The sequence below is a fragment of the Guillardia theta genome, assembly GCF_000315625.1.
Source record: "Guillardia theta CCMP2712 unplaced genomic scaffold GUITHscaffold_27, whole genome shotgun sequence".
Taxonomy (NCBI): Eukaryota; class Cryptophyceae; order Pyrenomonadales; family Geminigeraceae; genus Guillardia; species Guillardia theta.
The window spans coordinates 313,004-322,996 of NW_005434647.1; the positions used below are offsets into that span (position 1 = coordinate 313,004).

General features: G+C 57.5%; 3 protein-coding genes across 3 annotated transcripts in view; 2 read left to right on the top strand and 1 right to left on the bottom strand.

Moving 5' to 3' along the window:
- Positions 1-4: 4 nt before the first annotated feature.
- Positions 5-1,991, top strand: GUITHDRAFT_94042 (hypothetical protein). Its single transcript, XM_005834028.1, has 9 exons — positions 5-93; positions 438-527; positions 743-836; positions 882-980; positions 1,088-1,189; positions 1,415-1,504; positions 1,565-1,639; positions 1,692-1,745; positions 1,855-1,991. Exons 1-9 carry the CDS (start codon positions 26-28, stop codon positions 1,954-1,956), a joined length of 774 nt encoding a protein of 257 aa, XP_005834085.1. The 5' UTR covers positions 5-25; the 3' UTR covers positions 1,957-1,991.
- GUITHDRAFT_162770 (hypothetical protein) lies at positions 1,955-4,821 on the bottom strand (the record flags this gene model as incomplete). Its single annotated transcript, XM_005834029.1, has 7 exons — positions 1,955-2,062; positions 2,320-2,378; positions 2,428-2,489; positions 2,537-2,638; positions 2,752-2,836; positions 3,077-3,118; positions 3,277-4,821. 7 exons carry the CDS (start codon positions 4,819-4,821, stop codon positions 2,002-2,004), a joined length of 1,956 nt encoding a protein of 651 aa, XP_005834086.1. The 3' UTR covers positions 1,955-2,001.
- Positions 4,822-5,878: 1,057 nt separating this feature from the next.
- The window catches only part of GUITHDRAFT_137715 (hypothetical protein), a gene marked incomplete at both ends in the record, with an annotated part of 5,153 nt that continues 1,038 nt past the window's right edge, over positions 5,879-9,993 (top strand). The window contains 13 exons of the mRNA XM_005834030.1: positions 5,879-6,098; positions 6,147-6,804; positions 6,851-6,932; positions 6,978-7,031; positions 7,079-7,149; positions 7,248-7,347; positions 7,490-7,541; positions 7,626-7,854; positions 7,878-8,043; positions 8,087-8,152; positions 8,379-8,586; positions 8,938-9,257; positions 9,471-9,908. Of these exons, the coding sequence (XP_005834087.1) occupies positions 5,879-6,098; positions 6,147-6,804; positions 6,851-6,932; positions 6,978-7,031; positions 7,079-7,149; positions 7,248-7,347; positions 7,490-7,541; positions 7,626-7,854; positions 7,878-8,043; positions 8,087-8,152; positions 8,379-8,586; positions 8,938-9,257; positions 9,471-9,908 (2,664 nt within the window). The remainder of the gene's footprint in view (positions 6,099-6,146; positions 6,805-6,850; positions 6,933-6,977; positions 7,032-7,078; positions 7,150-7,247; positions 7,348-7,489; positions 7,542-7,625; positions 7,855-7,877; positions 8,044-8,086; positions 8,153-8,378; positions 8,587-8,937; positions 9,258-9,470; positions 9,909-9,993) is intronic.

Sequence of the window (9,993 nt, forward strand, 5' to 3'; positions counted from 1 at the left end):
GCAGGTTATCAAGTTAAGGATAGAGATGCGGAACTTCTTCGCATGTGCTCACTCCGTGACCAAAGCTGAGCAGTGGAGCACTGGGAGGATCCGGTAAGTTGAGATCGAATCTTTCTCGTTGGCAACAGGATTCCTCCTCCTACCTCGCATGCGACCTCCATCTTATAACCCCCTCCCCTCATCATCCGCTCCTCTTTTAACCTTTTCCCCTAATCCCCCTCCCTTCCACTTCCACTCCCTCCCTCCCTCCCTCCCTCCCCTCCCTCCCCTCCCTCCCTCCCTCCCTCCCTCCCTCCCTCCCTCCCTCCCTCCCTCCCTCCCTCTCTTTTCGTTCTTCTCCCCGCTCTCTCTCCTCCTATTCTCAAGTTTACTTCTCCCCATTTCTTTTCGCTCCAATTGATGTGAACTCCCACTGATCTCTTCTGCTTCCTTCAGAGCACCATTGCAAAGCTCAGGGCTGCGAGCGGGTTGGCTAACCTTGACAGCGGGAAGTACAAGATAGTAAGGACGAGAGGCGAGCGAACGAGGTGGCTGAGACCATGGCAGGCCGCGACCAAGTTTACCTCAATGAAGTTTGAGGAGAAGAAAGAGAACAACCAAACTGTGCGTAGCCCTCCGACCTGCGATGTCAGGGCCGTGACGATGAGTTGGTTGTCAGACCATGAAGAACATTCACCCCGACGAGCTTGCATTCAATGAGGTCTTGCCCTTGCCTTGTCCCTCCGCCACCTCTGACATCGAGACGGAACTCGCAGGTCATCGCCCCGCACGACGTGGCCATCTATGGTGGCCTCTGTGCTCTTGCCACATTCGATCGCTCCGAGCTCGCGGCCAAGGTATGGGGAGACGATCGCCGTCCTCCTGCTGATCCGCCCGGTCAGGTGATGGAGGATGCGGCGTTCAAGCAGTTCCTCGAGCTCGTGCCCGACTGTCGGGAACTTATCTCCGACTTCTACCACAGCCGATACTCCTCCTGCTTGGTACTCCGATACTACCTTCTCTCCCTTCCTTCCCCCTCCCCCTCTCATTCTCCCATCCTCCACTCCCCTCCTGCCCTCTGCTTCTCCCTCACCCTGGACTTCTACAGGCTCTCATGGAGAAGATGAAGGGAGATCTCATGCTTGACATGTACATGAACCCACATGTCGACAAGCTCTACGAGATGATCCGCTCGAAGGCCTTAGTCCAGGTGAACCTTTTTCAACCCTTTCCGCTTCCTCTGCCACCTCCGAAGCGTCTCTCCTGAGCCTTTCATGTCCTCCCTCCACCTCGATCTTTGACCAACTTTTCCTTCCTCGCGCACGAGTCTCTCCCTCCCTCTCTCCCTCCCTCCCTCCTTCCCTCCCTCCCTCCCCCCCTCCTCCCTCTCTTGAGCTCGTTCCTCCTCGATGGACTGCGACTGACGCACTACCAGTACTTCACGCCTTTCGCTTCCGTCCAGATGCCGCTCATGGCACAGGCGTTCAGCACGAATGTGGCAGATCTGCAGAAGGAGCTGACGCAGGTGGGAGGAGGAGGAGGAGGAGGAGGAGGAGGAGGACGAAGAGAGCTGAAAGTGGAGCAGCTCATCATGAAGAAAGAGATCAAGGCAAGGATAGACAGTCACAACAAGACTGTGTACGCACGTCAAGCGGATCAGGTGGAGAGGAGAGGAGGAGGATGCCTTCCCTCCCCTCTAACCATCACTGCAGGAGGTCAGCACCTTCCACCGTGCGCTGCAGATGGGAATGGAGTACGAGAGACAGGTACGGAGAGGAAGACGAGTCCATGACGATGGAGGAGGAGGGAAGGAGGTGGTGGTGGTGGTTGTGGTGCAGGAGGAGGAGGAGGAGGAGGAGCTGATCGCAACGATAGACGACTGCTCTGCTCCTCCGTCTTGACCTCATCCGCAACGATCTTTCCATCAAGGCGAACAGGATCCAGGGGCCCCCACGAGGCGACAGGGACGAGGACTAGCATGTCACGTACTGTACCAACAGAAGCCTAGCAGCACATGTCCCGTCATGCCTCGTCATGCATGATCAGCTCCTCCACCAGGCTCCCGTCCAGCGTCTCCTCCCCCCTGCTGCAATGGTCAACTCCTGCTCCTGTTCCTACTGCTCCCCCAGCCCCACATCTCTATTCTGTCTCCTTCTTGCTCACTGTTTCTCCCTCCCTCCGGCTCTCACAAACTCAAATCTCCCATTCCCGTCCCTTCGACCCTTTTCCTTCCTCTTTTTGGCTTCTCTACCCATCGGTGCCAGTGATCCTTCTTACCACCTTCTCCTCCCTCCCTCCCCCCCTCCTTCACTCACTCCTCTTCTCCCTCCTCCACCTCACCTTGCACCATCCACATCGATGCTCTCCTCCATGTCAACGCTGTTGCTCGTCGTATCCACCTGCTCTCGTCCTCAGCGCACGTGACAGAAGCAACTTGTCTGCCTCCACCTTCCCCTCGTCGTCCCCCAGCACTTTCATCACCGACTCCCCCTTCTGCTCCCCGTTGCGACCTGCTCGTCTCCTTCACCATCCAGAGAGCGTGCGAGTCCTGCCGTACCTCTGCTCTTCACGGACCGATGGCGGGAACGAGCCTCTGGGGGCAGCAGCGCGTGCTGATCCGCCATCTCCATGAGCGACGTCGGGGTCTTGGCCGGCTTGTCTGCGAGAGAATGAGGAGGGGGAAAGGGGGAGGACGAGGAGAAGGAGGGAGGGGGCGGAGAGGAAGAGAGGGAGGGGGGGAGGGGGATAGGAAGACGGGGCAGGTGGTTGCACCTTTGACAGAAGTAGAGTTGAGCTTTTCCTTGAGGGCTTCTACTTCATTCTTGAGCTCTTCTAACTCGTCCTTTGCTGAGGAGAGCTGCAATGAGATTCGTCAGATGAGGAGCGACAAGGGGGGCGGAGCAGAGAAGCGCTGTGTAGGGCAGAGCACATCCAGAGCAGGACAAGGGCAGGGCAGAGTGAACAGATGAGGAGAGGGGAGGGAGGTTGAAGAACGGGGAGGAGACGAGGCGAGACGAGTCGAGCAGGAGGGTCAAAGGAGAGGTACAAAAGCATTGCAGGGGCCGTGGGATGTGCGGAGCAGTTGAAGGCATCGCACCTCGTACTCTTTCTCCGACAGCTCTGACTTGAGGTCTTCCACCTACACCCCATCATAAGCCGCCGCTGCCTCCTCCTCCCCTCTCTTCTTCCCCTCTTTTCTTCTCTGCCATGTTGGGGAGGTTGGGAGAAGGAGGGGGGGGGAAGAGAGAGAGAGAGAGAGAGGAAGGATGCAGGAACAAAGAGGAGCTGCTCGTTCACCTGCTTCTCCAACTTCGTTTCCTTCTTCCTGAGCTGCTCGTTCTCTGCCTTGAGCTTCGTGCTCTCCTCCCGCAACTTGTCCGACTCTCCGTGCTTGCCCCCGTTCCTGCTCGCCTTGTGCTTGTCCTCCCTCATCGGGCTCGCGCTCTCCTCCTGAGCCTTCCCGTGCACCTTCCTCTGCAGCTCCGCAACCTGCAGGCTCAGCGCTCGGTTCTCGTTGACCTTGCTCTGCAGGGCCGCCTCCTTCATGTCGACCTGCTCCTGCAACGCCTTCATCTGCTCCGCCTTCTCCTTCAGCTTCAACTTGTGCAGCTTCTTGTCCGACTCTCGTGCTGCCTCGATCGTGCTGAGCTTCTTCTGCATCATCTCCGCCTGCTCGCTCGATACCCCGGGGGAGGCGGTGGCAGCCACCGGCTCGCCCTCCCCACTGCTGTTCTTCGCCTCCTTCACCTTCGCCTCGGCTGCCTTGCACTTCTTCTCCGCTCGCTCTGCTCGCTGCCTCAGTTGCTCTTCGATCGCCTGACGCGACTTGAGCGCCTTCTCAGCGATCTCAAGCTTTTCCTTCACCCGCCGCGTCTCCTCCCTTGAGATTTGCAAGTCCCCGACGAAGCTTTGAATCTTGTTGGCGTACTCTGCGTCGATGTCCTTGTTCGCCTGGATGATTCTCTCCTGCCGGCTCATGATCGTCTTCAGCGTCTTGATCTCCTCCTTCAGCTTCTCCTGCTCCTCCCCCTGCATCTTCAGCTTTCCTTCAAACTCCACCAGCTTCTCAGGGTTGCGCGCGTCGATCTGCAGCCTGAGGTGTTTGGTCTCGTTCTTGTAGGCCTCGATCTGCTTGTGCAGCTTCGCTACCTCGGGGGACTCACGGGAGATGTCCTCAAACGATCCCTGGAACTGCAACTTGTTCTTTTCCGCCAGCTTCCTCTTCAGCTGCTCCACCTCGAACTGCGCCGCCTCAAGGTTCTTCTCGCTCTTCCTCGACCGAGCCTTCTCCCTCTTCACCTGCTCCTTGTACTTAGCAACCATCTCCTCGTTCTCCTTCTCCGCCTGCGCCTCCAAGGCAGCGATGCGCTCCTGCGCGCTCTGCAGCTCCTGCTGCAGCTGCTCTTTTGACATCATCGCCTCCTTCATCCTCAGCTGGAACTTCTCTTCCAGGTCCTGCTCGTGCTGCTCGAGAGCCTTCCCCGTCGCCTGCCTCTCGAGCTTGATGTTGTTCTCATGCTCCTCCTTCGCTCGCCTGGCAGCATTCTTCTCCCGCTCGATGCACTCAATCTTTATCCTCTTGATCTCCTCCTCCTTGGACGAGACCAGCTCTTGCTCCCTCTCCTTCAACTTCCTTTCATGGTCCTCCTCCAGCGCTTTCATCTTCTCCCTCATGGAAGACAGCTGCTCCGTCAGCTCTTCCACCCTCTTGGCACTCTCTTCGCTGACCATGCTCGATGTCGCCATGGCGCGCTCCCATCGCTCCCTCTCTTCCTTCACCGCAGCCTCCACCATTGCGGTCACCTCGGCGTTGGGCTGCTCCGTCCCTTTCTGTTCTGCCATATCAACTTTCTCGAAGAATCCAACCTTCTCGAAGCTTCTCCTCCTTTCAGCTCACCATCTTCGTCTCAAACGTGCTCTCGGAGAAATACGGTCTCCTTGTTTTCAGTCCGTTCGCATCGTCCACATCCTCATCATCCTCCACAGCCTTCCTCTATGTATGTCCCCTTCCCTCTCTCTCTTCCTTCTCTATTCATGTCCTCCTGCTCATCCTCTCTCCTCCGCCTGACTCCTCTTCCTCCTCCCATGTCCTAGCTCCCACCAGTCTCTCCACCATACACACCCAACCGCAACCCTACCCCACCTCCCACCTTTCAAAAATGTACTACCCTCACCCAGTACTTTTTCAAAATTTGGCTTGATAGTGGGAAATATGTTGAAATATTTCATGAAATGCTCACGAAAATTCGAAAGTTCTCAGTCAATATTTTCTCTGGTCATTGAATTATTTCACCCACCCCCCACGAAATTCAAGAACCCCTGCTCTCTGAGAAATTTGTGAGGCGGTAGAATGGCGTGGAGGATCGTAGAGGGCACAAAGGATCGATGAAGTGAGAGCGAGAGACGCGGACAGGAATGGGCGGGGAAGGGAGAGCGCAGGAGAGAAGGTAGCATGAGAGCAGAGAGCAGAGAGCAGAGAGCAGAGAGCAGAGAGCAGAGGGAAGGAGAGGGGAGGAAAGGAGAACCAGATTTGTAGCGAGGAACACCTTACCGTCCGTACCGGGCAGTGTACACGTTTGTCAGGCCCCTCGTGAGAAGGAGAGGATAGGGAGGAGGGATCATGGAACACGAGGAACAGAGGAACAACATCTGCATGCCATGGCTCCTCACTGATAGGCCATAGATCATGGAAGAGCTCGGGGGAGTTACCGCACCCACTATGGCAACTTGAGACCTCACTGACCCCGGTGGCTGCAGATGTGCTCTTCCGCACTGGCTCCTTGGGCTCAGGCCGGAGGATCAGAGGAGGAGATGTGCTGAAGGTGATGCGAGCAGCGAGTGTGGGAGCTTTCACAGGATCCAGCTAGACTTTACAAGCACAAGCAGAGGGCAGGTGGAGATGGAGAACCTGACGGACATCCACAAGGTGAGAGAGGCCTTGGAGCCTTCCTCTTCCCTCATGCCGGCACTCCAGGATGAGCTTCGTCGCATGCTGGAGAAGTTCCAGAAGCAGAAGGTCGAGATCTCGTCGATCTCCTCCTCCTCAGTCATCCCGAGGGCTAGGCAGGAGAGATACAAGCCGGAAGGAAGGAGGAAGTGGGGCGACAGCGACGAGGAAGGTTGGCTGCTGCAGGTTGTCATATGATGTAGGCTGATGCCACGGGCAGGACTTGGCGACATGGGCGGCAGCAGCAAGTACGGGCTGTCAGAGGACAAGGACTTGAAAGCTTTCGACGAAGACTTCAAGAAACTGAGGCTGGAGCGGGAGGAGCTGGTGGAGGAGACCAACGGGCTGAGGGCAGACATGCGATCCTTGATCGGGGACGAGCGGAAGGGGGAGAGGAGGCACAAGCCGCAGGACGTGAGCTTCCTGCAGTACACGACTGCATCGTCTCCCGCGAGGGGAGGGGAGGACGAGTCGCTGGTGGATGACTCGCGCTCTCGACAGACGAGGGGCACTCTTGCACAGGATGTGTCCAGCTGGTCTGCAGGAAGAGATGAGGTGGACAAGAGGAGGGAGGTTGTCCTTGTCGCCAACAGAGGGTGGAAGGGGGAGGAGCACGGGAGGGAGCAGGCAGACGCAGTGCCGTCTGAGCGGCAGTCTTCACGTGCGAAACCTTCGAGGAGGGCTGCAACGCCCGATGAGGAGCAGGAGGAGGGAGAGACGTCGAGGTCTGACCTCGAGTCGAAGTTCCGAGTGCTGTGCAGGAAGCAAGCATCTCTGCAGGAGCAGGCGATCACTGTTGAAGCTCGTGAGAAGTCGCTGAAGACGAGGGAGGAGAAGTACGCCAAGTTGCTGGAAGAGTTTGGCGAGCAGAGGACGAGGTGGAGAGGATCGAACTCTAATCGCATGCTGGTGATCCTTCTGCAGGCTCAAGTCGACCCAGGAAGCTGTCTTCGCCCGCGCTGCCAAGCTCGAGGCAGAGGAGGAAAGGCTGAAGCGAAAGGAGCAGGTGGGTCAGGGTGTGACGGTCGAAGGAGCTGATTACTGCTTGAAGGAGATGAACGAGAGGATGAAGAGGATGAGAGACGCTGAGGAGGAGGAGGAGAAGGTAGAGGAACGTTGCTCGGAAACCACCGCTTCTCATTCCCATGGCAGAGGAAGGCCGAAGCGCGGGCCGAGCAGGAGAGGATGAAGATGAGAGTGGAAGAGATGGATAAGAGGGAGAGGTACCCCTTTCTATCACCTACACCTGCTCTCCCTCCCTCCCTCCCTCCCTCCCTCGTTCTCCTCCTTTCCCCCTTGAAGAGTTGACTTGCAAACACAGAAACCTTCAGGCGCTTCAAGCGCAAGTTGATGAAAGGGTGAAGAGCAGCGAAGAGATGAGGAGGAAGGAGGCGATCCGCGTGGAGGAGAGCAAGCAGGAGGTAAATGGAGTGAAGGACGTGTTGTAGCTTTCAAAGGGTGTGGTAAGGAAAGGAAGAGGGAGGAGATGGGAAAGGGGGGGGGGTGAATGAAGGAAGTTAATGGGAGGAATGGACATAAGGAAGAGGCTCACTGTTTCTCAAGATCAAGAAGCTGGCGGATCGCCTGCAAGAACTTCTCGCGTCGAATACAGAGGGTGAGGGGACGGAGGAGGAGAGGAGAGGAGAGGAGAGCAGCTCTGTCCTTCTGTGCATGGAGTTGGGATGATTCCGGGCGGCAGTTGAAAATCTGCTCAAGGACGAAAGGAAGGGCCTCGAGGAAGAGAGAAACAAACTTGCAGCTAAGGAGCAACAAGTGAAGAGGATGGGGAAAGAGCTGCAGTCGAAGTTGGAGGAGGAGGACGTTGTCAAGGTCTGTTTGCCCAGACATGAGGAAAGTGGTGACAAGGAGACGGCAGGAGGAGCTGAAGGAGCTGACGAAGCGCGTGAGGGAGCTGGAGGAGACGCTCGGTGCGTGGACTCATCCCATGCAGGGCCCAGCTGAGCTTGTTCGCGGCAGTGCTGAAGGACGGGGAGCTGAACGAGGTTCAAGAGCAGCTGCATGAAACAATGCTGCTCGTGGAAGAAGAGCGAGCGAGGAGAGCAGATGTGGAGCTCCAGCTGAAGAGGAGGCAGGAGGAAGTAGAGGAGCTTCAGCAGGTGACGTCCCGTCCTCCCTGCCCTCCCTCAGATGTTGCGGCAGAGGAGGAAGGAGGATGAGCTGGAGCTGGACAAGAGCCAGACGCTGGTGAAGACGTTGAAGCGACAGGTGAGAGTTGCTGATGTCGTCGTCGTTGTCGTCGTCATCATCATCTCCATAATCGTCTCTATCATCATCAACGCCATCATCATCATCATCATCGTCGTCGTCGTCGTCGTCGTCATCATCATCATCATCATCATCATCATCATCATCATCGGAGTTAGCATCACCTCCACCTTCTTTGCCTCTCCTTGCTCTGTCCTTGTCTCTCTCCTACTGATTTTCCTTGCAGGTCGGCAGCCTGGAGCAGGAAAGGGCGAGGCAGGAGGACTCAGAAGAAGAGAGGAAGAAGCTGCAGACCTGGATCGCTCAAGTCCGCGAGCGGGAGGAGAAGCTGACAAGAGTGGCCAAAGAGATGGAAGAAGCGTCTGAGAAGCAGGAGGCGGAGCTTGAGGAGAGGAGCAAGACGCTGCGGGGCAAGTTGATCCAGCTCGAGGAAGGTCATGACATGTTCTTCATCTCGGGCTCCTCCGTCTCTCCCCGCTGTCCTCCTTCTCCTTCTCCTTCTCCTTCTCCTTCTCCTTCTCCTTCTCCTTCTCCTTCTCCTTCTCCTTCTCCTTCTCCTTCCTCTCCCTCGTTTCCTCCACTCAATCTCCATCTCCATCTCCATCTCTCCTCTTTTCCTCTCGGTTTTCCCTCGCCCTTCCTTCTCTCTCCTCGCAGCTGACCAGAGTGCAGAGGAGAAATCTCTTGCCCGGAGGAGGGCGAAGCTGCAGGAGGAGGAGGAGGACCGACGACGAGGTTTGACACTTGCGGCGGGGAGGGCGCTGATTGACGCCTGGATGGGGCAGAATACAAAGGGAAGGAGCAGGAGCTACGTGAGCGGGAAAGGGAGCTGAGTAGGAGGGAGGAGCAAGTGAAGCAGCAGCAGCTGAAGGTGGATGCGAGGGAGGAGCAGGTGCTGGAGCAGCAGGCGTCGCTGGAGCAGCAGGCAGAGAGGGTGCGCAAGGAAGCAGACTGGAGCAGCCAGCAGATGCAGACGCGCATTTCCAAGGATGCAGAGGACCTGATGAGACAGCAGGAGGCCCTTGCAGCTCTTAGAAGCGAGCTGGAAAGAAGGGAGAAGAACCTGCAGGAGCGGGAGACCAGCCTGGCAAAGTGGGAAGGAGAGGTATTCCTCCTGCTCCTTGTGTTCCTGCCTGTCTCTTCCACGACCGCCTCTTCCTCCTCCTACGAATTCCTTCTCCACTACCTACATCCTCCTACATCGTCACCCTTCAGCTACACCCTATCTTCGCTTCCACTGCTCTCCTTATCAAGAGTACATCTCGTCCTCCATGCGTCTCCCTTCCTCCTCCCCCTGCTCGCCTCACCCTTCCCCCAGATCAAACAGTCGGCCATGGAGGCTGAGCGGATCATAGAGGCGGCGGATGCTCGTCGGGCGGGAGTGCAAGAGTCGCTCTTCACCCTCTCCCGCGCGCAAGCGGAGCGGCAGACGCACATGACGGGGCTGGAGAGGAAGGAGGAGACGCTGAGAGAGCAGCTCGGGCTCATCGACACGAAGATGGCGCAGCTGCAGGAGAGGGAGAGGAACCTGAGTAGGGAGAGCTCTCGCCTGCAGGAGGAGAGGAGGAAGTTCCATCAGGAGCAGGAGGACGCGGAGCGGGCAGCCCGGGAGGAGGCGCATGTGTTCGAGCACACCAGCAGCGAGATCCGCAAGAAGCTGGAGGAGCTCGCGTCCCAGGCGTCAGACCTGCAGGCTACTCGTGCCGAGCTTGAGGCTCGAGAAAAGGAAGTGAGCGCTGTCGAGGCCAGGCTGGAGGTACTACTCCTGCTCCAAGATCAAGTCCCCGTCCGCTGCTGCTGCTTCCTCCTCCCCTCCCCTCCCCTCCCCTCCCTCCCTCCCT